At 41.2% G+C, this 27,565-nt stretch overlaps 1 protein-coding gene across 1 annotated transcript in view; it reads left to right on the top strand.

Moving 5' to 3' along the window:
- The window catches only part of DNAH12 (dynein axonemal heavy chain 12), a 172,930-nt gene that overhangs the window by 65,950 nt on the left and 79,415 nt on the right, over positions 1–27,565 (top strand). The window contains exons 33-41 of the mRNA XM_084633689.1: positions 1,045–1,128; positions 1,234–1,422; positions 2,023–2,142; positions 3,681–3,869; positions 4,567–4,721; positions 12,738–12,876; positions 14,931–15,097; positions 19,194–19,449; positions 25,830–26,129. Coding sequence (XP_084489815.1) covers positions 1,045–1,128; positions 1,234–1,422; positions 2,023–2,142; positions 3,681–3,869; positions 4,567–4,721; positions 12,738–12,876; positions 14,931–15,097; positions 19,194–19,449; positions 25,830–26,129 — 1,599 coding nt within the window. The remainder of the gene's footprint in view (positions 1–1,044; positions 1,129–1,233; positions 1,423–2,022; positions 2,143–3,680; positions 3,870–4,566; positions 4,722–12,737; positions 12,877–14,930; positions 15,098–19,193; positions 19,450–25,829; positions 26,130–27,565) is intronic.

Here is a 27,565-nt window from a genome sequence, read left to right on the forward strand (position 1 = left end):
GTTGTACTCACAACTCCCACTGATTTCAGTTAGAGTTGTAGATGCGCAGCACCTCTGGAAAAACAGCCCCTAGGTATCCCAAGTTAGGTACCCAAATCAGAGGTCACTTCGTGAGCCTATACTATTTTGGTGTGGTGTCTCATGGTATCTACACTAGGCTATCCTGTGCTATGTTCGTATGTTCTGCAGCACAGGCTGCAGCAGACTTCTGTCCGACCTTGTGCAAGTTAGACCCTTGCCATCCTTTCCTGTTCCCATCCAGTGCAGGAAGATACCAACTTTAAGTGGTGGGTAGACCTTGCAGGTGGCAGTGCTGGGAACTGTGGCTGGTGCTGGTGCTATAGTTGTGTTGAGTCTCAGGAACTGAACATTTTAATTTCTGTGAGCAGTCCAGAACCAGTGCCTAGACAACTTCACTGGTCATGAAAATAGTTGTCATGGGGTTTTCCTGGAAAAACTTGAAACTTTGCAGTTTGAAGCATGAGTTTCTCCTAGTTTGTTAAACATTTTCATTAATATTTTTGTTGTTGAAAAATAATTGTGTAAAACTTCAGTAGTTTTGTGAAGCTTATAGAAAGGGCAATGGGTCTGATTCACTTCTCACACCAGTGTAAATAAGAAGTAACTCCACTGAAGTCAATATATTAATTAGTGTAAAGCTGGTATAAGTGAGAAAAATCAGGTCCGATATTTGTCCTTTACCTGTGATTTCCTCTTCTAGCAGGGACTGAAAGATCATTTGAGTCCTGTAACACAGTTACAATTTCTATTTCCACAATTAATAGACAAATGAAGTGAGTGGCAAAAGTACAGAATTTGGCCCAAAGAGAATAGAAATTGGTTACTATTTCAAATGATTGTTGTATGGTGCGATGGGTAATGACATGTCTTTCCCATTTACTGTTGTTAGCTTCACTCATTTCGATATGGAGATCATCCAAAGATATAAACACATTAATTTACAAGTGAAAAAGATTGTTGTTACATAAGGTTTTGCTAATATTCATAACCATGGTTGTTAAATTAACTCTTCTTCATATTTAGCTTTGTTTGATGAGTGGGGAAATCATCCAAATGTCTGCTCAGATGAGTCTGATCTTTGAAACAATGGACCTTTCCCAGGCTTCAGTAAGTTTAGTAGTCAGTTAAAATGTAATCCATAATTGCACAATTATACAATATATAATGATGCGTGGACTTGGTCTTAAAAGTGAATTTACTATTCTTCTTTAGCCGGCTACAGTCAGTCGTTGTGGAATGATTTATTTGGAGCCATCACAGCTAGGCTGGATGCCGCTTGTAACCTCTTGGTTGAACAGCTTACCTGAACCCCTGAGACAAAAGGAACAGCAAGATCTACTGCAAGAACTTTTGAACTGGTTAATACCACCAGCCTTAAGATTTCGTAAACAACAGTGCAAGGTATTTTTTTGTTTTTATTTTCACCACAATAATTATGTTGATGTTTCCATTCCACTCTCTGTGTCCTGTGACAAAACACTCAGTGATGGTTGTGGCAGATTTTTGCATATGCAGCAGATGCACCTGATTTTGAGAGCGCAACTACTTTGCCCAACTTGGAAAACTTGACCAAGAATATTAGGTGAAATTTGTAGGTAAAAGATATTTAAAAGCTAACCAATATCATAATGAGTGAAAAGTAATCTCACCTGAAGTTTGAGGGGAGGGAAGAGGATTGTTTTATGTTATGGGAAGCATTTTATGTAATGCTCACATGCCATACAATAAGTGGTGCTCCCCATGCTGTACCTATAGGATTACATACATTGTGTCTAATTTTTTAAAAGATGCATGATTGTCATAATTACAGATTAAGAGGGTAGCTTTTCAGGGACAAGACAAGGGAAAAGGATTTTGAAACTAAAAGAAAAACACTTGCCCCTAAATCCTTTGTTTAGAGCCAAAATATAATTTAACTGTGTTTCCAAAAGATATACTAAGATTTGTGAGAAGTATTTGATACTGTGATATCAAGCATTTTCCATTCTTTGTGTCTTGTAGGAGCTGGTTCCCACAAGCAACAGCAATGCTGTAGTGTCTCTCACTCGACTTTTTGAAATGTTACTTTGTCAAACTGTTCAACAGGATCCTACCAACAAAAACATCCGCACATGGATTATGGTTGGTCTTTTACTGGATGTATTTTAAAAAAAAAAAAAAACAATTAATTGGTAACAGGACTCTTGCAAAATTAATCTTTTCATCTTGGCTTTCCTGCAATAAGTGCATCACACACATGAGCAAGCATACACATACGTACACTTCGTGTATACACACACACACATTCTGCTAACTATTCAAGTTCACTTTAACTCGGTAGGTGAAAGAAGAGAGAGTTGAGAAACTGTTGCTACTTTTCTAAAACTTGGGAGGTGCTCAAACACTACCATGATAAGGGATTTATAAGTACCTAGACAGATATATTTCAACCCTTTTCCTATCTGTTGTCAATTTAATTTAGAACATTTTGTTTTAACTCATTCATGTTTTAATTAGACCAAGCAGCTAGCTAAAGAATGATATTGTGGAAAGAATGATGTGCATATTATAGCAGTGCATTTGTCAGGTTGTGCAGAAGTTTAATGGTATGAGAAAAGCAATTTAATTGAATTAAATTGAAAAGCAATTTAACATTAATCTTAAAATGTTCTTTAGAGATTGACATGAATAGAGAGCTCCAAAATGAATATCAGACTGAAATGATGTGTGGGATCTGCAGCTATTTACAAACTGCTTATGCTTTACTTACTTGTTTTATGGTCTTAGTAGAATCCATGCATGAAATTAATCCCTGGTGCAAGGAGCACCCCAAAGTCCTTATAGACTAAGCCCATATAAGGGCTCTGCTGGATGAGTAGCCATGCTGTGGAAGTAGCCTCAAGACTGGCCAATGCAGGGCTAGTTCAGAAGCTCACTATGGAGTTGGTCTGTGAGTGGGCTGTGGGCAGGGTCATGGATCCACATCTATGTTGTGCCCCACGCAATTAACATGAAGGGTTGTGTCCATTGTTCCTGTGGGACAGCACTGAGCCCTGGCCCTGGCTTGATAAAGGAGTACATTTCAAATCCCTGCACTTCACTTATGTAGAGTCTGAATACTCAAGCTTTATGTAGGGGGAGTGAATTTCACTCCTGGAGGCTATTTACAGCATCACATATTCATTTGAAGTCATCAGGGATTTGATATCATGTTTTATTTGTGCAGTAGGATGTAGTGAATTCTGTGTCGAAGAAGCTCTGTCTCTGCTTCTTTTCAAGGTCACATTCAGGTACTTAGATATTACAGTGATAAGTATGGTTGCTTCTCTGACCTTCTCCTCTAAAACAGACACATACCCCTTGCAAAAACAAAACTCCTAGTTCTAGTGTTTGCAATCAAAGAATCCCTCAATCCACATGGCTCAGTGCCTTGTGTGGTATCCTCAATTGCTTCCAGCTATCTCACTACACAAAAGGGCTTAATTGCTTCTTCTGCTGAACCTGAAAGAAGGGGGCTTATCCTTAACTAGGTTTGTGATTGTCTTAGCTCAAAGACCCACATGATGGCTGCCGTGAGCACTTTTCAGCATAATAGTATTCCTTGTAATTTTATATGTTGATCATACCATACAGTAGTTATCATCTCTGAATGGTAATTGTTTGCCTCCTTGTACTCACAGGCTTGCTTTGCTTTCTCCATGGTTTGGTCCATTGGTGGAACTTGTGACAGTGACAGCCAAGTCCTTTTTGATATCTTTATGAGGGATATTCTAGCAGGAAAGTCTGAGGCTCATCCAGTGCCAACAGCTGTGGGTAAATGGGACTGTCCCTTTGATGAGAAAGGCTTGGTCTATGACTATATGTATGAGGTATGAGATTTACTGATTGCTCATTTTTAGAGTAGTTTAAATAGATCCTCAAAATCTAAGTGAGAGAAGAAAGCAGCTAGGTGGAAATGTTAGCTTCTTAGTATCCTTTGGGGGCAAGATTGACTGGCTTTAATGGGAACAGGATTGGGTCCTTAGTGCAGTAAATGAACAACTATTGGTTGACAAAAATTTATTTTATTTAATAATCAGTTTATTTATTCTTTTAAAAAGAATTAATGCACTGACTTTCTAAGCAGAGCTTTTTAGTAAATGTCTACCCAGTCTACCTAAGGCGTGTCTAGACTGCTGCGTTTCAGTTCAGCTGCAGTTGAGGCCCTTGGAGATTTTGAGTTTCATATAGAGGGAAGCACATGCTTAAAATTTAAGCATGTTTATAAACCTGTTGTCTTCAATGGGACTATGCATATGCTTAAAGTTAAGCATGTGTAAGTATTTTCCTGGATAACAGGGTCCTAGAGAGATAGGGGAAAGAAGGGGGTCTGAACATCCATTTCTAAAATGACCCTCCATTCCTTTTAATGTTTGCTCATCACTAGTGCAATGAAGAAAATAAATACATAAGCACCTGAAATACTTAATATTACATTAACTTGTAAAAGAATAAAGTGCTTAAGAAAACCTTTTGAATGTCAGTACTATATTTTCCACTGTAATTGAAATCTGTTTTTCTTCTTAGTTGAAAGGCAAAGGACGCTGGGTGCATTGGAATGAAGTCATTAAAAGCATTAAATATAGTGATGATAAAAATGTTAAGATTCAAGACCTCATAGTCCCAACAATGGATACAGTCAGATATACCTATTTGATGGATTTATGCGTTACCCATGGAAAGTAAGTACGTCTATTTCATGCAAAACGTTGAATGATTTCATTGTTGTTCATATAGAACCTTATCCAAAGACCACTGAAATCCATGGAGTCTTTCTATTGACTTTAATACTTCTGTATCAGGCCACCAGAATGTATCAATATTAAAATATACTGTTCTTGGCTCATTAGAAAATAAACAAAAACAGACTTTCAAGCATCTGATTACATTATTTCGATAAACTTTTTAGTTTTAAAGTCTTTGATTTATAATCCAGCATTCAGTATATCCATCCCACACTGTTCCACTGATATTGTTAGGATGGCTGCTGAGATTTGGTGCCTCCTTTCTTTTTCTTTTAGAATTAAATTTCTCTTAATTTTTCTTAAATTAGTCATGAGTTAAAGATGAGTTAGTCATGAATTAAGTGATTAGGACATGCAGAAAAATGAAACAAAGATATGGATGGATGGATGGATGGATCCAGGGATGGATTTTAAAGCAGAAAGCTTCAATTTTAATAGCTTTTAAATTTAAAAGGGAGGTTCTTCTTTGAGTGATGTCCCTATGGGTGCTCCACTGTAGGTGCGGCAGTGCCCCGTGTGCCTGAGATCAGAGATCCTCATCAGATGTGCCCTTTGGACTGCACATGCCCACCTTCCCCATCTCGCACCGTGAGAGGGATGTATATATACCACTGTGCAATCTGACCGCCCCCCAGTTCCTTTTCTACAACCTTCGTTCTGAGATGGAATCCACAGCAAAGCCTACTTGTCCTTTTTGACCTGTTAGATAGTGCCTTGTCTGTTAGTTTTAGTGTAGTTTCAATAGTTCTTTCTTTTTGATCTCTCCCTATATGTATATATATATTTGCTTTTTTGCTTTTTTGTCTTCTAACCTCCCCATTAGTTAGTCGGTTTTTTTTTTTCTTTCTTCCTGCCTTTCCCCACCACGGAGCTTTTTCCTCACCCTTATGCCTGGCTCTCCTAGGTTTAAGAGGTGTGTAACTTGCCAGTTTGCCTTCCTGGTAATGGACAGTCACCCACAGTGCATTCACTGCCTGGAGAGGGACACATCCCACAAGTGTGCTTATTTCCACGACTGCAATACCAGGGCCAGAAAAGACCAGGACATTCGGTTGCAACTTCTCCTCCTGGAGAAATCACTACATCCACCATTGGACCCTGGCCCAGACACTACCCCTCTATGGCCCTCACGCTCCACTGGGTCATCTACTGACCTTCATTTGCCTCATCCTTCTAAAAGGAAGTCTTCTCTTCCTCGCTCTGATGGGAAAAAAAACAGGCTCCCTCATCACCTGCTGAGACACCGCCTGCCAGAACGCCATCCCCTGCAAAGTTGGTTGCCTCGACATCCTCGGATATGGGACATAGCTCCAGGGCCCATCTGAGTACCTCCGGTACCAGTGCTCACGAAACATCTAAAGACCCTAACGGGGCAGATCTCCAGCCCTTAGTGCCATCTCTTGGTGTTAGAGACAGAGACATAAGACCTTTGAAACTGGTGCCAACTGTGCCAATCAGATCTGCCTGCTGGTGCCGATGTCCTTTTCTGTACTGAGCAAGCCCTTGGCACCGAGCAAGTCTGCCGCACTGAGCAAGCCCTTGGCTCCGAGCAAGTCTGCTGCACTGAGCAAGCCCTCGGTACCAAGCAAGTCTTCAACTCCTTCTGCTGGCTGCTCAGGAGAATGTACTCTCCCTCAGCACTGATGCATGTGCCAGTGAGAATGATGCTCTTCCCTCCTTCCCAAGAGTTTAGATACCCCAAAGACCTATCTGTCTCTGATGTACCTGAGTCACCACTTCTCAGACATGACATCCCTCCACTTCCATCCTCTTTGCCACAAATCACACCACTCTACCCTTTCCCCTCCAAGGATGAGACTTCCCTTCCCTAGTGACGCAGAGGAGGAAGAGGAGTACTCCATCCCACCCTCACACTTGAGACAGGCTCAAAGTCCTCCTCTCTACACACTACTCACAACCCACCATTGGACAAGGGCCCTGGTATGGACCACAGTGGATGCAGCCCCACGTGCAACTCCCTCAGCATTGGCCATGCTGAGGTCCTTGGGCCATGTACAGAGCACAGTTTGGGAAGCCTCCCATGGACCAAAATCAGAGGCCTTCACCTTTGCCTTCTCCATTGATCTCTTGACCACCAGAGCCTGAGCCTTTCCCTATGGTGGATGAGGAGGAAGAACAAGAGGAGAAAATTCCACCACCACTCCATTTAGCCTCATCAGGAGAAGAAGAGGAGATCATTCCTCCACCCGCTACAGCTGACGACTTCAAAAATTTCCAGGAGTTATTTTGCAGGGTTGCAGACTCCCTCCACATTCCTTTGGAGGAGGTGAAGGACCAATAAAATAAGCTGCTTGACATCCTGCCTACATCCTCCTCAAAAATAGTCCTCCCTATCAATGAGGCCCTTCTCGATCCTTCCAAGGTGCTCTGGCAGACCCCAGCATCCATCCCACCGACTTGCAAGCAGATGGACAAAAAATATTGTGTTCCCACAAAGGACTTTGAATTTCTGTTTTCTCACTCCACCCCAAATTCCTTGGTTGTCAATGTCGTGCAAGAAAAGGGACACCAATACCAACCTCGACATGCCCACCATGATAGAGGCTGGAAACGATGGACCTGTTTGGATGCAAAGCTTATTCACCTGCTACTCTCCTGTTCCATTTATCCAATTACAATGTTGTCATGGCCAAGTATAATTACACCAACTACTCTAAAATACAGGAATTCTGTCAAGACCTTCTTGATGACAAAAAAGAACAACTCCAGGCACAGAAATGTGAAGGGCACATCTTGGTCCATACAGCTTTGCAAGTCTCTTTGGACTCTGTGGATACCTCTGCCTGTTCCATCACAACTGCCATTGTCATGAGATGGGCATCATGGCTGCACTCTCAGGCTTTCCAAAGGAGATACAAACCACCATTGAAGACCTACCCTTTGCGGGCTCCAAATTATTCATGGTGTGTACAGATAACTCCCTACAGTCCCTTAAGGACTCCCAAGCAACTCTTCGTTCTCTGGGCATTTACACTCCAGCGCCAAAGAAACGCCCCGGGAAGTATCAACTTCCTCTATGATCCCCAACACTGCAATATGCTCCCCAGTGACAATATGATACCCAGCAACATTGACAGAAGCCCCTTACCAAACGCAAACATGCGACTCCACAGGGGGCTACTTTTCATGCACCTCCAATCAAACAACAATTTTGAAGTTGTGGTCAAGGCCATCCCCTGAGAAGCCATCCCCTGTTTCAGTCACATCAACCGTCTTTAATATCCCACCAGTTTGGTGAATACCTAACCCCTTTCTTTCCATCATGGCGGCTCGTTACCTCAGACAAGTGGGTTCTGGAGATCATTAGGGAAGGATACTCCATCCCCTTCCTAGCTATCCCATCCCAACACATTCCCTCCCTGTCTCTCTTCAGGGACACTTCTGACACTCGTCCTACAAGACAAAATAAATCATCTTCTGTGACTAGGAGCTATAGAACTAGTCCTGTCCCAGCACAGAGTGAAGGGTTTTTACTCTCATTACTTTCTGGTCCAAAAGAAATCCAACAAGGGAAGCCAATCCTAGACCTTCAAAACCTAAATAAGTTTGTCAAACTGCAATGCTTCAAGATTGTTACCCTCTACACCATTATCCCAGCACTGGAGCAGGAGGATTGGTTCTCAGTCCTCGACCTCCAAGACACGTATTTTCATATCACAATACACCCTGCCCACAGACAGTTACTCCAGTTCATCATGAGGACCAATCACTGTCAGTACAAGGTATTGCCCTTCTGACTGTCAGCAGCATCTCATGTGTTCCCCAACATCCTTGCAGTCATCGCTGCCTGCCTACACAAAGAGGGTGTTGTCACCTTTCCATACTTGGATGACTGTGTCCTCAAGGCCCCATCAAAAGCCGACCATCTTCGCACCATCCGTATTACAATGGACCTTTTTTTGAGCCTCAGCCTTTATGTAAACTTGGAGAAATCTACACTGATAGCAGTACAATGTCTAGAGTTTATCGGGGAACAACTGGATATCATACAAGCTTCAGCCTTCCTCCCAGCTCACAGATTCTTGATTACAGTCGATCTTGTATCCAAGGTCAGAACCTGCCCCCAGATCTCAGCCAGGACATGTCCCCAGCTACTCTGCCACATTGTGGTAGCCACCTTCATGGTAAAACACACAGGTTTACACATGTATTGCCTTCAGCTGTGGCTGCATACAGTCTATGTCCATCACAGACACCGCCTGCATGAACTCCTTTCCATGTCTATAATGGTCAAGGACTCACTACTCTGGTGGACTCAGCTCAAAAATGTTTGTGTCAGTATTCCTTTCCTTCAACCGGCACCATCCATGAGTCATCCTTGTTCGATTGGGGAGCGCACCTTCTCAATCACACAATCGAGGGCAGATGGTCTTTCACTGAATCCACCCCGCACATCAACCTCCTATAGCTACAGGCAGTCCGCAATGCCTGACAGCACTTTCTCCCATTGATTGCACATTGCACCATTAGAGTCATGACTGACAATATCACCTGCATGTTTTACATCAACAAGCAAGGCAGAGTGAGAGCCCCTCTTTATGCTCAGAGGCACTAAAATTTTAGAACTGGTGTATCCAACATGGCATCACCATCTGAGCCTCATATCTCCCTGGATGCCAGAACACCACTGGGGACTCACTGAGCAGGTGATTCTCCCATGATCACGAGTGGGAACTGGATGCATGAGCCCTTCAGCACATCTTCAACCGCTGGGGATTCCCCACTATAGACCTCTTTGACACATCAGAAAATGCCCACTGTCTTCAATTCTGCTTGAGAATGGGACTGGGGCACGGATCCCTGGGAGATGCATTCCTCATGGTATGGTATGCTCTGCTAATCTATGCCTTTCCTCCCTTTCCCCCTCTGTCTCGTGTACTCCAGGGCCCAAACAGCCATATAGCTCTGACCTGGCCACAACAAGTCTGGTATACTTAGTTCCTTTGCATGACAGTATGCTCTCCGATCTCTCTTCACCTACCTCCGTGCATCCTTTCTCAGGATGCAGGTCGCATCATCCTTCCCAATGCACAGCTGCTCCACCTGAAAGCATGACTCCTCCATGGTTCCAAGATTCGGAAATAACCTGTTCAGAAGCAGTTAAACAAGTATTCTTGAAGAGGAGACGTGACGTAACATGACTAGAAGCACATAGATTCCAATGCTGGTGTGCCTCCTATCAGGCTGACACAATGAATGCTCCATTACCACTTATCCTGGAATATATTTTACATCTTAAATAGTTGGGATTATCCACCAGCTCCATCCATGTGTATTTGGCAGCTATCACAACCTTTCACTGCCGCATAGATGGCCGCTCCATTTTCAACCACCCACTCACAAAACATTTCCTACAGGGCCTCCAAAATCTTTACCCTCACATACTGGATGCAACCCCTGCTTGGGACCCTGGCCTCTTTCCATGCTGTCTTACAAGACCTCCATTCAAACCAATAGCAACATGTTCCTACATTCACTTATCTATGATAGCATTTCTTGTCGCTATCATCTCTGCCCAACATGTTGGTGAAATTGGAGCCCTTATGGCATACCCCCCCGTGTACAGTTTTTCATAAAGACAAGGTTAAGCTATGTCCATGTCCAAAATTTTTACCTACGGTACGATCCTCTTTCCGTCTCAATCAATCTATCTACCTTCCTTGCTTCTTCGCAAAGCCTCACAGCAACCAACAGGAGACCGCATTGCTTATCCTGTATGTCAGATGAGCATTAGCTTTCTACTTGGACAGAACTAAACCTTTCCAAAAATCACCATGCTTACTCCACACAACAGCCAAAAGATCCAAAGGTCCAGCCATCTCTAAGCAATGTCTTTCAAAGTGTATCTCTCAATGTTTACATCTGTCCTACCAACTACACAAATGACAGCTTCCTCCTGGAACTAGACCACATTCCAACCGCTCGCTCTCCTCCTCTATTGCTTTCCTCAATAATGTTCCAATAATTTACATTTGCAAAGTGGCCACATGGGCATCAGCAGACACTTTTGTCTGTCACTATGCCATTACTCAGGATGCATCAGCAGATACTCTACTAGGATGCACTGTCCTATCATCTGCAGTAAATGCCGCTCCAAAGCCCCAGCCTTCCAATTACGGGCACTGCTTTCTAGTCACCTGCAGTGGAGCACCCATAGGGACATCACTCAAAGAAGAAGAGAAGGTTACTCACCCGGTGCAGTAACTGTGGTTGTTCAAGGTGTGTGTCCCTATGGGTGCTCCACTACCCACCCTCCTCCCCTCTGCCTTGGAGCTGAAACATAAATTCTGCAACAAAGAAGGAACTGGGAGGCAGTTCAACCAGTGCTATATATACATCCTGCTCATGGTGTGAGATGGGGAAGGTGAGCATGTGCAGTCCAACGAGCACTGCTGATGAAGATCTCCCATCCCAGGCTCAGGAGGTGCTGCCGCACCTACAGTGGAGCACCCATAGGGACACACATCTCAAACAACCTGTTACTGCACAAGGTGAGTAACCTTCTCTTAACATACCATTCACTCCTTTCTCAAACACTAGGTATACATTTGGGTCCTGTTCAGGGTTAAATGGCCTCCATACCAAAAAACTAAACATTAAGGTTAGCCCTCTTCTGCCTAACCCCTAGGATTCAGCCCTTCTCTGAGTCCTCTCACCCTTCCCCCCATGAAGGGGAATGATGGTAGGTTTGAAGGATCTCTCAGTCTATGAGGTCTTAAGGTCTCCCCTTCTTCTTCCAGGCTAATAGGGTCTCCCACTCATGATTGCCTCTGGGAGGTGACCCGTTTGAGTTGCTCACCCACAGTAAACATGAGTCATAAATTGCAATGGAATTACAAACTCCACCTGTAAACATACAGTTTTTAAATTCCTGCCCTTACTCCTTATTTACTTAAAACTAGGCCTTCTTGTCAGTCTGGTCTCATGGGACAAATTCCTTCCTGATCCCATAAACTGACCGTCAGTCAGACCCACAGCATCTTGGAAACAGTTGAAATTATACCTCCATTACAGGGCGGGGATAGTGGGGCAGCAACTGCAGCAAGGTGGCTGCCGCAAACCCTGACGATTTCACATGCAGGAAGGGGAGAAGTCATGAGAGATTATCAGCTCTCTTTCCCACTCTCCCAGTTTATGGCAGCAGGGAGAGGCAGAGAAATCTCTCCACCCCCTCCCTTATCCCTCAGTGGACAATTTCCATATGTGTTCTAGGTGAGGTGGGGGTGGAGCAAAGGCTTACCCCTCCCTTTCCTTCTCTCTCTTCCCCTCAGGAACTCTGGGGTTGTCTATACCCTGCAGGTCTAATCAAACTTCCTCCCCTCCCCTGAGATGGAAGGTGAATTATCTTCTTATATCAACAATTTCTGGAGTTTTGATAGTGACAGCTGGAATTTTCAAAGGGGCATAAGAGAGTTAAGTGTCTAAATCCTATTGACTTTTAAAGGGAGTTGAGCACCTAAGTCACTGAAAAAGCCCAGCTGGCATTTCTAAACTTCCTATTTCTGGTGGGTAAAATTCACACTAGTGTCAAAATCATGCACAAGGCCCTCTGAACTATTTACTCCTGATCTTAAAAACTTTAACAGAGCAGAATTATGGTTACAGTGTAGACACAATGAAGTGTATTTCAGACTATGCATTTCTTTGTCAGTAAGGTCCCTCTACTTTGCGAGCCTGATTCTAATTTTAGTTACACCTCTGCAACCCCATTAATTTTAAGTGCATCTTTATTTCAGTGGGGTTGTAGGAGTGTCTAACTAAGAATAAAATTTAACACGCATTTTTAACATTTTTGTGTTTTTAGTGGTTTACATGTATTTACAAGTAGAGCAGATTTGTTCAGTATTTCATTTTTAGTTTAATTGGGTGTATGTTTTATTTACTATTTTGCTTTTGATTGACTAATGTAAATTTTTATTCTTTTTTGCAAAGACCATTGCTTTTTGTGGGACCAACAGGTACTGGGAAGTCTGTATATGTGAAGGATAAGTTAATGAACAACTTGGAAAAGGAAAGATACTTTCCATTCTTCATTAATTTTTCAGCACGGACCAGTGCCAATCAGATCCAGGTTGGTAGGAACAGCTGGTTTACATTAATTAAAATGAGATTATATAGACAGAGATGTAAATGTACCTGGAATTTGTTCAGTGGATAAGATTTGGCTCTGTCATTTCAAGATACTTTTATTGTGATATTTTTATAGTATGGTTCCTGGAATGTCAATGAAATGTTGTTTAAAAACAAAATATCAGCATAGACTCAATTTACTTTCTCTGGCCCTCGAATTCACATCTCCTTTTAGTCTCATAGAGCCTGTGTTTGCTGATCTTCAGGGCATAGTGTAGAGCCCATCTGCTCACTGAGGTTGTTGCCTTAGGGCTAGTCTACACTGGCAACGCTAAAGCGTTAATGGAGACCACGTCATAACGTTAACTCCATTAACGTGGTTTGTGTGATCGCAGCAGAGCACTGGGAGAGAGGTCTCCCAGCGCTCTAAAAAACCCACCTCCAGGAGGGGTGTAGCTACCAGCGCTGGGAGCACGGCTTCCAGCGCTGGGGCACTGTCTACACTGACACTTTACAGCGCTGAAACTTACTGCGCTCAGGGGGGTGTTTTTTTTCACAACACTGAGCGAGAAAGTTGCAGTGCTGTAAATTGCCAGTGTAGACAAACCCTTAGTGGATAAGCATATAGCTTGGTTTAATTGGGGTTAAGCCTCCTAATGTTTATTTGATATTTGTCAACAAATCTTTGTGGTTTTATTTCATTTGTGTATATGTGTTCAGAGACGTAAGCTGGACTTGATTTTAGAAATCTAAGATAAATAAATAAAAATTCTCTGCTTTAGAAAAGAATATAAAGTAATAAAAAAGTTCCAGAAATGATTTATTATGATTCAACAAAGCTAACCCTTATCATTAAGAATGAGGATGTGGCTAAATGGCATATAAGTGAAATTGGGGGTTTTGGTTGTTTTTTTTTTTTAATTTTTAAAACAACCTGATGTTTAAATTTGCTTTGCTTTTTTTGATATCACACTCCAAAAATTGTAATAAACACCTGGAAGTTTCAACATTTACTGCTCTAGTATCAAAGCATACACTAAGATGTTACCTGCTCACTGGCTTTCATAGCTAAGTTTTTATGTATATAGTTTCTCAAAATAAGCATTTTGTAAGCACAAAAACTCAGGAGGATGTGTACAATCTACATTTGACCAGACAAAATGAATGGTTACGGTAATCATCTAACTGTAGTACTTGATTTATATACCCAAATGCTACCCAGTTTTTGGTTATGCAGATGCTTTGGTTTTGATCCCACAAAGGGATTTGCTTGTGCAAACTTTTCTGCCTGATGCCAGTGCAAATGGATCTCATCAGGGTTCTTTGGTTTGAAAATTGTAAGTACGATTACAAAGGTGGGTGACCAGTTTTGTAGAAATTTGTACCATATGTTTTCTCTGTTGTTTAATATATTAAATGTTTTTTGTAATTGCAGTGTGTTGAAATCCTACATAAATCTGGAGTAATTTTCCTGTTAGTGGATAGTTCTTCTTTTTCCTGTTAAAGAAATTTTTCCCACAGTCCAAATTTCCCTTTGTTGTTCACCGAGATAGTACTATATCTCTGCTGTGAGTGGTTTCCTTGACACCATCAAATTAAGGACCTGATCCTGTAATTAAATATGAGTAGACATACCATTGTGATTCTGTGTGGGTGTAGCAGTATGGTCACCCACAAAGAGCAAATTGTAAGATTAAGGCCAGGAAAGTTTTAGGGCTCAATCTTCTGAGGTGCTGAGCCCTGACATAGTGGAGCATTTAAGCATATGCTCAACTTTCAGCAGATAAGTAGGACCACTAAAATCAGGAGGAAGCAAACTTGAAATCAGAAATAAATTAAAACACATTATAATTTTTTTCATTTTAGTAAGCTCACCAAATAACAAGACAAAGAGGAATACAAAAAGTTAATATTCATATCTGTATTTTCCAATTCTGCATTTTCTTAATTATTAAAGCCATGAACTGTTTCAGTACACTATTTATATTCCATTATGTAATATAGTTGGGCTGCATATTAAATCAATGCTTTAAATAGTCCCATTTTGTTTTTTAGAACATTATTATGGCGAGACTGGACAAAAGACGCAAAGGAGTATTTGGCCCTCCTATGGGAAAAAAGTGTGTCATCTTTGTAGATGATATGAATATGCCTGCATTGGAGAAATATGGAGCTCAGCCTCCTATTGAACTTCTAAGACAGTTTTTTGACCATGGAATTTGGTAACTATTCAAGACAGATCTAAAGCTTACAGAAAATTAGTGGATAATTTTGCTATTATCGTTATTTATTAACTTCAATTTAATTTTCAGAATTGTTCTCTTAAAAATAAATGCTATTTTTATTTTTTTATAACATTGTCATTTTAAAATTATTTACATTTTAAATAATCCTTATTTTGCTTTTTAGTCATACACTCATAAGTGATTTTTTTTTTAATTTAGGAGATTGATTTTCAGCTTATTTTTAGCAGGTCCATGACTTCTTGCCATTACTGAGTAGAGTTTCTATACACAATATAGATTTTCTTTCTTTTCCTATTTCTGCAGATGCCATTGTTTCTCTTCTTTTGTTGTTGTTGTGACTTTTTGTTTTTTTTCTATCCAGTTTTAGTCCCACTTTTGTATTTATTTTCCCCACCATTCCTTCTCTCAGAGTGACCTTCCAGACCTAACAGGGTTGTGACCATTGAAGTTGCAATGGCATTTAATCAATTCAGCAAATGAAATCAGTGATTTGTGCTGTTGTCTGAAATCCAGTTGTTGAATCAGTTAATCTTAAATTTCATCTGCCAGTTAATCATGGCTTCCAGGATTCTCTTAAATTTATAGATAGTGTAAAATAGTTGGAACATGTGGCCTGAAAAGAGGGCCTGAACGTTGAGTCCAACCTTGCTACAGATCTAGTGACTGTACTCCTAATAGCCATTAATCTTTCCTGTTAAGGACTTGCTCAATTTTTTAAAATATGGCCATGTTAGTCGCTCCTAGTGACTAGAGCAGTGCAAAATGTTTTGGATGAAACTTTTCTTGGCGAAAAATTGGAAATAGAAATAGAATATCAGAGTTGGAAGGGACCTCAGGAGGTCATCTAGTCCAACCCCCTGCTCAAAGCAGGACCAATCCCCAATTTTTGCCCCAGATCCCTAAATGGCCCCCTCAAGGTTTGAACTCACAACCCTGGGTTTAGTAGGGCAGTGCTCAAACCACTAAGCAAATGCAGATTCAGAACAACCAAAACATTTAATTAATTTGTGTAAATTTTGCTGAATGGTTTCAAAATTAAATGTTTTGATTTTTTTTTAATTCAAAATGACTTCTCACTTAGAAATTTTCTTTAATTTTATTTTAAAATATCTTGATATCTGTACAAAATATTTCGTTTTTGGTAGAGCAAAACAATTTTTTCAGACCTGCCAGCAATTTTAAAAATTAGCAATCTGTACAACTCTCTTATTCGTGTACTTATCAGAGGTGTTTTGAAAGCTATTGGTGGGCAAATATTGTAAAAAATCTTTAAAGATTTGCTAAAAATTTTAATGAATTTGCTCCAGCGTATACACGATCCCTTTATGATTGTTTTTATTCCCAAAAGAATAAATGCAAACTTAGTGCTTGAAATTAAAATTCAGTTTTGGTGAATACCTATGCATCAAACTTTGATAATTACTACGAGGAGTCTGGTGGCACCTTAAAGATGAACAGATTTATTTGGGCATAATCCTCATTGTTTTTGCGGATACAGACTAACACAGCTACCCCTCTGATATTTGATAATGACTGCCCATGTCACACAAATGTTTGTAGAAAACGATGTGCGATGTGACTCATCTGACTAATCATAATGAAGCAACACAACTTGGATGGCAAATATCAAGTATTGAATACTTACAGCATACTGTCTGCAATATATCCACAAAGATGAAAATACTTTTAAAACTATCAATGAATAAATTAGAAGTCATCTGCTCATGAATATTCTACAAACAGAAATTGTTATATATTACTTGCTCAGTTCTAGTGAAAACTTTTTTGCTAGAATAATTTTGCCTTCAATTTCCCTTTTTTAGCCTGTCCATGAGTCCTGGGTTTTATAAATTAATTCAAAAAAAGGTTATCCAGCCCTACCCATGTCAAGGTTCCTCCCCCACTCTGAACTCTAGGGTACAGATGTGGGGACCTGCATGAAAAACCTCCTAAGCTTATGTTTACCAGCTTAGGTCAAAACTTCCCCAAGGTACAAAATATTACACCCGTTATCCTTGGACTGGCCGCTACCACCACCAAACTAATACTGGTTACTGGGGAAGAGCTGTTTGGATGCGTCCTTCCCCCCAAAATACTTCCCAAAACCTTGCACCCCACTTCCTGGACAAGGTTTGGTAAAAAGCCTCACCAATTTGCCTAGGTGACTACAGACCCAGATCCTTGGATCTTAAGAACAATGAACAATCCTCCCAACACTTGCACCCCCCCTTTCCTGGGAAATGTTGGATAAAAAGCCTCACCAATTTGCATAGGTGACCACAGACCCAAACCCTTGGATCTGAGAACAATGAAAAAGCATTCAGTGTTTTACAAGAAGACTTTTAATAAAAAATAGAAGTAAATAGAAATAAAGAAATCCCCCCTGTAAAATCAGGATGGTAGATATCTTACAGGGTAATTAGATTCAAAAACATAGAGAACCCCTCTAGGCAAAACCTTAAGTTACAAAAAAGATACACAGACAGAAATAGTTATTCTATTCAGCACAATTCTTTTCTCAGCCATTTAAAGAAATCATAATCTAACACATACCTAGCTAGATTACTTACTAAAAGTTCTAAGGCTCCATTCCTGGTCTATCCCTGGCAGAAACCAGCATACAGACAGACACAGACCCTTTGTTTTTCTCCCTCCTCCCAGCTTTTGAAAGTATCTTGTCTCCTCATTGGTCATTTTGGTCAGGTGCCAGCGAGGTTACCTTTAGCTTCTTAACCCTTTACAGGTGAGAGGAGCTTTCCCCTGGCCAGGAGGGATTTCAAAGGGGTTTACCCTTCCCTTTATATTTATGACAACCCACAATATCTAATTTTAGTGTTTTGAAGACTTCTATTACTATCTTCCTTAGCTGTCTCATTTCCAGCGAGTACACTCATAGTGTTTCTGGACTTTCTCTGCAAATTAATCTCCTCCAGTTCTTTTAATTCTGTACAAATATAAGGCATGGAAAATTTTGGAACTTCAGAAAGAAAGTTCACAGATACTTTTTTGTTTCTTTTTCAGAGCATTAATTTTAACTGTTTAAAGAATCCACTTATAACTGATTTGGATCATAAATTTTGAAGAAAGTAAATAAAGAAAATTAGTAGATCTTTAAGGACCATGAATTCATAAATAATTGTTTATGTTTCTATACTAATTTGTTGGTTAAATATGTCATCATGTATAGTGCAAAACAATGTATTTAAATTCACGTGGTTAAACTACTACATATTGGTCAAATTGTTTCAAATTTGTAAGTATTTAAATGCTCCAACATAAGCTTTGAAGTTAATGTTCTTTCAAGATAAAATAAAAGTGTAAACTCATTGAGGCAGGTACCCATCAACTCTATTGGTCTATGCTATAACTGGCATTGTATAAGTAACAACAGATGTAGGCAAAGTTCACACTTCTACGCTGATGTATTATTTCAGTCTACCTGATTGTGTAAATAAAAGTGCCCTTTTACTATATGAAGACTAACTTTCCAACCAGGAGGCCTAGAAATATGTGTTTTTAAATTAAAAAAACCCTTACATTTTAGGGAATATAGCAAAAGGAAGAACCTAAATCCCCCAGCATTTTCATCCCTGCAGGTATCTGTTGCTCTTGAATACAGGAAGTATAACCCTCCAGTTGACATTGTCATTAGCTATTATTTATTTGTGTTATCAGAGCTTCTAGAAGCCCTAATGATGGACCAGGACTCTATTGTGCTAGGTCTGTATAAACACAGAACAAAAAAAAATTATCCCTGTCCCTGAGAGCTTACAATCTATCTATTAGTTGTTGTCACACAAAACTGTGGGATGGGATGGAATTGTGAATCCCAGATTAAAACTAATGATTTGGGCCTCAATGCTTCAAAGCAAAACATGTGGGTCCTTGACCCCACGTGAAGCTCCACTGAAGTCAACTTAAGGGTTCATGTGCATTGCTGTCTTTGTAGAATTGAGGCCTAAGGTATCATATCTAAAAAATTTTGTAGTGCAGATGTATCAGACTACTTGCATTAGGACTGATTTGTTGTATCTGTAATTGTCTAAATATCATATTGTAATTTGTTTTGAAGGTACGACTTAAAGGACACAAATAAAATTACACTGGTTGACATACAGCTGATAGCTGCTATGGGACCTCCAGGAGGTGGGAGGAATCCTGTTACGTCTCGTTTTCTGCGACACTTCAACATTTGCACCATTAACTCCTTTAGTGATGAAACTATGGTCCGTATCTTCTCTACCATAGTAGCTTTCTACCTTAGGAATAACGAATTTGCTCCTGAATTCTTCACAATTGGAAACCAAATTGTCAGTGGCACAATGGAGGTAAGAAACAAATACTTTCCTGAAAGTTCTATTTTCTATTACTTGGTAAAGTTCTATGGGTTCCAGATTGATTTAACTGATGATATTAGAGTTTGGGAAGTCTAGTCCCCATTACTATTTTCAAAGTATAGACAATTCAACGGCATCTATTTATGTTAAGTTAACTTATTTTTATGGGTAAAGCTTTATTTTGCTGGAAACTTATGTGTCAGTGTGGGTACCACTATCAGTACACATCACACTTCATGTCTGCAAGATTGGAGTCTTTCCAATAGCAGTGTCCTTTGGGGCTGCACCTCCAGCTAGTGCCTGCTTGTGCTCCCGTGCAAGGGCGTAAGGGCGGAGTGTCCGCAGCTGTCCCTCAGTTTCCTTGTATTGCCTATGGAGGCATGATGGAATCTAGCAATGTCCAATCTGCTACTCCTTAATATTGGCTAATTCTTCTACTCATTCTGCTTTACTGGACAATCATCTTCCTTTCCTAGTAGGAAATTGCATCAGAGGTCAGCAGGTAACTCACTGGAGAGTCTGGGCAGCTTTTCTTTTAGAGCTGAGTCACAGCCTCACTATGACTAGCAGTGGACACCATGTGAGCCAGTCATGCCCTTATGGCATGCCACCATAGCCCTTTTAGGCATACTGGGGACCATTGTCTCAAGCTTCCAGAAGATGGTCACCATTTCACTCCAGGAAATGGAGGAGATCAAATTCTCAGACAACATTCCTGGCCAGACCACTGACACCAGGCAGAACGGAGTATCTGGTGCAGTCAGATGGGACCAGGAGAATGACACTATGCTCCCTCACTTCCAAAAGACTTTTCTTGTCATCATCACCAGACAAAGTGATTGTTCTCATACCGATCCTGGCTGATTGCAAAGCTTTCCAAGAGCTGTTGTTGAGGATAGCAGATATGTTGGACATCAAGATTTTGGTGATACAGGAGAAGCCCCATAAATTGTTCAACATCCTGACTGCATTAGACTCTGCTAGAATTGCCCTCCTGATAAATGATAAATACACAACCCAACTGAAGATCTATGGAAGAAAGCTACCACCATTCCTGACACAACAAAAAGGGTTGAGAAATTGTACCAAGTCCCACAGAAAAGGGTTGAATATTTTTCTGTCACCCCATTAGATAATTAGTTGTCTCTGTGGTCCAGGTAAAATCTAGTCCACAAAGGAGAAAGGTCTAAAAAAGGGACCTTTTTGGAAGGAAAGATCACTCCTCTGCCTCCCTGAAACTTTGTATTTCTAATTATCAAGCTCTCTTGGCTGAGTACAACTTTTTAAAGTGGGACAGTGTCACCATTCTTAGCCATGCTTTCACAAGATAGTAAGAAAGAGCTTAAGGTCACAGACAGGGGTGGCTAATAAGTGCCTAAGCCTACTCTCCAGGCAGCCACTTTCACCTTGGACATGAAGGGCAGATCCATGGCTACAGCCATAATGATACAAAAAGCCTTATGGTTACAGGCTTCAGGCATACCCAAGGAGATGGAAGTCACAAAAGAAGACCTGCTCTTCAGTCGATGGAGCTATTTAGTGAATATATGGATAGTGCTTTACATTTCCTGAATGATCTGAGAGCCACTCTGTGCTCCTTGGGGAGGTACACATCGGCCTCTTATCATAAACCTTACCAATATTCACCTCAGACGAGGCAGGGAACTATGTTGTACCAGCCAAGCCAACCTTGCTATCTCCTCAGTAAGAAGCCATGCATCACCTCCTCATAACACACTATGCATCTGCTTCAGGACAGCGGATTTGTGAGGACTGTCAGGAGCCACACCAGAACCAGTCCAGAGTAGAAGGCAATCTTTGGAAGCTGCATTGCTCTCTACAACTGAGTTTGATCTGCCACGCATCCAACACATGAGTGCTAGAGATCATCACCCATGTTTACCCAATCCATTTCTAATCCCTGCCCTCTATCCATTCCTTTTCCCCATCCTTCTTCAGGAACTTTTCTCAAGAGAGCTTACTATAAACAGATGTGGCCTCACTGCATCTTCTAGGAGCCATAGAGACGGTACTGCAGATGTACTGGAGAAGAGGGTTCTATTCCTGATAATTCTTCATTGTGAGGAAGAAAAGGGATTTTCTTCCTATTGTGGCCCTAATGAGTCTTTATGCGCTGTCTCTGATTCAGGATGGTAACACTTGCCCCCATCATTCCCTCTCTTCATGCTCAAGGCTGGTTCATGGCTGTCAACTTACAGGCCAGGTATTTCCACACCTCTATTCATTTGGTCCCCAGGAAGTAAGGCCCAACCGTTCACAGTAAGACTCAACCATTATCAATCCACAGAGTACTGCCATTGGGACTCTCCATGGCCCCAGCAGTCTTCACAAAACTCCTAGAAATGGTAGGGGGCACACATAAAGATGAAAGGCCTGGATGTCTACTCATATTGAGACAACTGGCTGATAAGTGAAGGATCCTAGCAAAAGATGGTAACAGCTAGTCCTCTCCTTGTTTGCCCAACTACACCTCCTGGTGAACTATGAAAAATCATCTCTCACCCCAGGCCTAGATGGCAAAACCATCTCTCCTCGAGAACAGGTTCTTGTCCCTGCAATCAGTACTGAATGGAGTAAGATAAAATCTGGCCATGATACTATGGACTTTTCTGGTCTGCTAGGTCACATGTCTGCATGCATATGTGTGACACTGCTTGCCAGACTTCATCTGTGGCCTATACAAATCTAAGATCAGTGCATTCCCTGTTGGGACACTAGATAAACAAGGAAGTTGTGGTTCCACTTCACATCATCTCAGAGCTGAGTTGGTGGCTAGCCCCAAGACCATATGTAGAGGGGTACCTTTCTCATGCCCCCCCGCCCCTGACCATGACATAGTCATACATGTATCAAGAGGAGGTTGGGGGTTATCTAGTCAATCTCCAGATGTAGGGGACCTGCTTCCAGGATGACATGAGATGTCCTGAAGCTCACAGATCATAATGGTTTCCTGCATGACATTCCTACCTCTTCCTCAAAATTCCACAGTGCAAATCTTGATAGACAGCACCTCTATAGTGTACTACCTATACAAACAAGAAGGCACCTGCACATCATCCCTCTGTCAAGAAAATGTCAAGTTACGGACATGTTGTCATCAGCCCAGGCAACAGCCCTGGAACCAGGGGGCAGGATGGGAGGCCATGGTCTCCCCACTTTTAAAAGCTGGAGGGTCATGCCCCAACTTTTAAACATGGGCGTACTTTGTGGGGGAAATGCTGCCGCTGACCCCGCTCCATGCCTGCTCGAGGCTTGCAATTTGGGCGGGCATTGCGGTCTTCTGCCCCCCGACTACACCCAGGCTAAAAAAAAGTGGATGGTATGCCCCCCTCCTCCCCCAGGTTTCAGCACCAGTGGTTCCCCCACTTCTACAAAGGTTCTGGCACCCTTGAGCCCAGGATAACCTGACAGCTCTTCGCTTCTCTGGAGTCAGCAACAATGAAGCAGGCAACTCAAGCAAACAATTCATCACAAGCAGAATGGTTTCTGCAGAGGCCCATCATAGAGCTCATATTCAACCAATGGAAAGTTCCCACAATGGACCTTGTCAAGGTTCCTCCCCCACTCTGAACTCTAGGGTACAGATGTGGGGACCTTCATGAAAAACCTCCTAAGCTTATCTTTACCAGCTTAGGTCAAAACTTCCCCCAAGGTACAAAATATTCCACCCGTTGTCCTTGGACTGGCCGCTACCACCACCAAACTAATACTGGTTACTGGGGAAGAGCTGTTTGGACGCATCCTTCCCCCAAAATACTTCCCAAAACCTTGCACCTCACTTCCTGGACAAGGTTTGGTAAAAAGCCTCACCAATTTGTCTAGGTGACTACAGACCCAGACCCAGACCCTTGGATCTTAAGAACAATGAACAATCCTCCCAACACTTGCACCCCCCTTTCCTGGGAAATGTTGGATAAAAAACCTCACCAATTTGCATAGGTGACCACAGACCCAAACCCTTGGATCTGAGAACAATGAAAAAGCATTCAGTTTTCTTACAAGAAGACTTTTAATAAAAATAGGAGTAAATAGAAATAAAGAAATCCCCCCTGTAAAATCAGGATGGTAGATATCTTACAGGGTAATTAGACTCAAAAACATAGAGAACCCCTCTAGGCAAAACTTTAAGTTACAAAAAAGATACACAGACAGAAATAGTTATTCTATTCAGCACAATTCTTTTCTCAGCCATTTAAAGAAATCATAATCTAACACATACCTAGCTAGATTACTTACTAAAAGTTTTAAGACTCCATTCCTGGTCTATCCCCGGCAGAAAACCAGCATACAGACAGACACACAGACCCTTTGTTTCTCTCCCTCCTCCCAGCTTTTGAAAGTATCTTCAAAAAAAGAAAAGGAGTACTTGTGGCACCTTAGAGACTAACCAATTTATTTGAGCATGAGCTTTCGTGAGCTACAGCTCACTTCATCGGATGCATACCGTAAGTCTGTTGCAGTTTCCACGGTATGCATCCGATGAAGTGAGCTGTAGCTCACGAAAGCTCATGCTCAAATAAATTGGTTAGTCTCTAAGGTGCCACAAGTACTCCTTTTCTTTTTGCGAATACAGACTAACACGGCTGTTACTCTGAAACCTGAAAGTATCTTGTCTCCTCATTGGTCATTTTGGTCAGGTGCCAGCGAGGTTACCTTTAGCTTCTTAACCCTTTACAGGTGAGAGGAGCTTTCCCCTGGCCAGGAGGGATTTCAAAGGGGTTTACCCTTCCCTTTATATTTATGACAGACCTGTTCACCACCGAGGGCAACTTTTGCTCAAGAGGGGGCGTGAGCCTGGGATCATTACCTGATGCCGTCCTTGTCTCATGGCATTGAGGCCTCCTGTATGCTTTTTCCACCAATTCTCCTGATTCCCAGGGTGATAGCCAAGATCAGATAGGACAGAAGCACACTTATCTTTATAGCTTCTTATTGGCCATGGTAGCTTTAGCTGACAGATCTGTTACAGATGTGTCTTTTCAACCTCGTATTCCACTCTCTTACTGTCCAAACATGATGTTTCAGAATCATGGTTAGATGATCATCCAGACCAAAAGTCACTGCATCTGATGGCCTGGATGTTAGCTGGTTGAGTAACCATGACAGAAACTGCTCATTGCAAGAAATACTTATACAAAGTAAAATGCCATTTGGAAAAAATCATTACTCCTTGAAATTGAAGAAATTTTCAATATGACCAGTCCAGCACAATCTAGAATAACTATACGTTTTGATATTGAAAATCCTTGGCTGCATATTGCATTAAAAACATTCTGGCCTTTCCTTCAGGTCCATCGTGGTTCACCTTGCAACAGTTTCAACTTGTCATCCCCTAGTACAGTTATGCATGGTCTTTTCTCACCCAATGGTATCGAAGTTTCTCAAGGCCCATTACATACTTAGCCACAGGCTAGAGAATCGACTCCAGCATGGGGCCCTAATATTGTCCTCCTAAACCTCTTGGATCCTCTTTTTTGAGCCCCTTTCGGAATGCTAATTGCACTGTCTCACCCTCAAGATGGTCCACTGCAAGAGCCATCCCCTGCTGAAGCCAGCAGTTTTAGGATTATGAACTATGGGCACCAATATAAGAACCTGCCAGTCTTACTCTGGAGCCTGGACTCTAAGAGAATGGTAATGTGTTATGACATATAGCTTCAGAGAACAAGAATTAACTTTTAATTTTCATTTTTTCTTTCTTTTTTTTCAAAGGGCTTTGGTATATTCTCTTCTGTGATACCAGTGTGACAGGATAATTTATTTGTTCCTTTTTTAAAGAATAATTTGTTTGGGTTCCAACAGTGCATGTGATGGGATGGACAAAAATCCCACTTGGGACAAAAAGGGGTAATATCCCATTCTGGAAGCAGGGACTGAATAGCCCCCTGCTGCACAACACTTGTCAAAACAGAAAGTCTGGGTTAAGTAAAATTAGAGACAGGAAGCATTGGAGTTGGGCTACCTTGACAGCTTTTGGTCTGAGATGGAGAGGTTATAGCAGAAGAACTGAGCAACCCTAAACTAAGAACCTAGGACCAGGCCTGGGGAGAAGATTTGGACTAAATTTTATTGTTTTATTGTTAATTTGTCTGTTAATAGGGTTAATATTTTGACCCTACACAGGGCATGTAGCCTCTATCTTAGAGCAGATGGGAAAAATGCCTGCTAACAGTGTTCATTACACTGAATGTAATATTCTTAACAAACGTCTCCATTTCATCACACAGCATGAACTAAAGACAGATGAAACGTTCCAGACAACTGTAGGGAGTATACCATATATTATCTGATATTGTGATGATGCATGTTGATAGTATAATAAATGTTTTTGTTCATTTTTCATATTTAAGGTATATAAGAAAGCCATGAAAAACCTGCTCCCAACACCAGCCAAATCACATTACACATTCAACCTGCGTGACTTTTCACGTGTTGTCCAAGGCTGCCTACTCATTAAAAAAGAATCAGTTGAAACCAAGCATACAATGATTCGTCTGTTTGTGCATGAAGTATTTCGAGTATTTTATGACCGACTTGTGGATGACTCTGATAGAGCCTGGTTGTTCAAAATAATGAGAGACATAGTGAAAGACCATTTCAAAGAAGCGTTTGACATTGTTTTTGCACATCTAAGGCAAGGGAACGCACCTGTAAGTAATCACATTTTCCATTACAAAACAATTAATTTTTATTATTTTCTGTATCATAATGTCTGAATTTTAGCAGTGGCTATTTTATCTCGGTTCTATCTCATCTGTCTTGGTGCCCTTCTCTGTTGGAGCATGTTGCATGATTTAAAAAAAAAACAACCCAAAACAACCCCCAAACCTACAACAAAGGTTTTGCTCTTCTTTCCTGCTGGCAAGAGGTAGGCTTAAGGTTTGTACTTTTTGTTACCTGCATTACTTTAAAAAAAAAAAGTTATGTTTATTTCACTTCCAAGGCATTCATAGTATTGAATTATTTAATTTTTTGTTTCAGAGTAACAGCCATGTTAGTCTGTATTCGCAAAAAGAAAAGGAGTACTTGTGGCACCTTAGAGACTAACCAATTTATTTGAGCATGCTCAAATAAATTGGTTCGTCTCTAAGGTGCCACAAGTACTCCTTTTCTTTTTGTTAATTTTTTGTGTTTTGCTAGGAAAATATTTGTTGGAAATCAGAATAAAACAAATGAATATAGCATGCTCGTCAGGGGGGTGGGAAGAGGATACCTGGCATTTCAGCACTCTAGGAAATTAATTATTTTTCATCTTTTTGAAAATTTAAGAAAACTGTGATGTGACTTGTGAAAATTTCTGGACTAGTTTGAATAACCAGATTAGTATGTCACTTTTAAAGGCTTGACTGATACACCTTTAGTTTATGTGACTTTGTATATTATGCGTTAGAGGTCTTGCACACTGAGATTAATTCATAATAATGTCTGTGTAGTTGATTTATTGATAGTGTGTATATATATATAATTCTGTTCTTTTCTATTCTCAAGTCTGCATCAGTGGTCTTCCTTCTTTAGGTTTCATGCTGATAGGCAGACCAATTACCAGGTCATTTTCTTCTCTGCAGAGCTTCCTCTTGCAACTTATTGAAGCTCTTTAGTTTTCCTTCTACCTCATCCAAGACAAACGCTCCAGCTCCTCATGATACACACCAAATATTCCTTAAGGCCCTGTTGCAGAAATTGTAATGTGGTCTCTTGTTCTGCCCACAGTGTGACTGAGGGTTGTCCTGAGCTCCAGTCCTGCCTCTCTTGATAGGGCATAAGGCCTATGGTACTGCAGCCTACCTTCCTTGTGGCCCAGATGGGAGCTCTTGCTCCAGGCTTCTCTCTCAGCAGATCAGCTCCCTCTTGTGCCTCATATAACTGGATCACTGGAGGCAAAACTCAGTCAGTGCTCTCCACTGGTTCCTTTCTATGCAGCCTCAGCAGCTATTACTTTGATCAGACATGTTGGGGATCTCACTGCTTTCTGTCATAAAGAACTATTCCTTATTTTTCATAAAGGCACAGCTGTCCCACATATTAGTCCCAGGATTCACCCCCAAGCCTGGCTCCGCATTTCGTATTTCCCTCCCAAGTTTTGTCC

This window comes from Lepidochelys olivacea, assembly GCF_965140295.1.
Source record: "Lepidochelys olivacea isolate rLepOli2 genome assembly, chromosome: 7".
NCBI classification, from domain to species: Eukaryota; Metazoa; Chordata; order Testudines; family Cheloniidae; genus Lepidochelys; species Lepidochelys olivacea.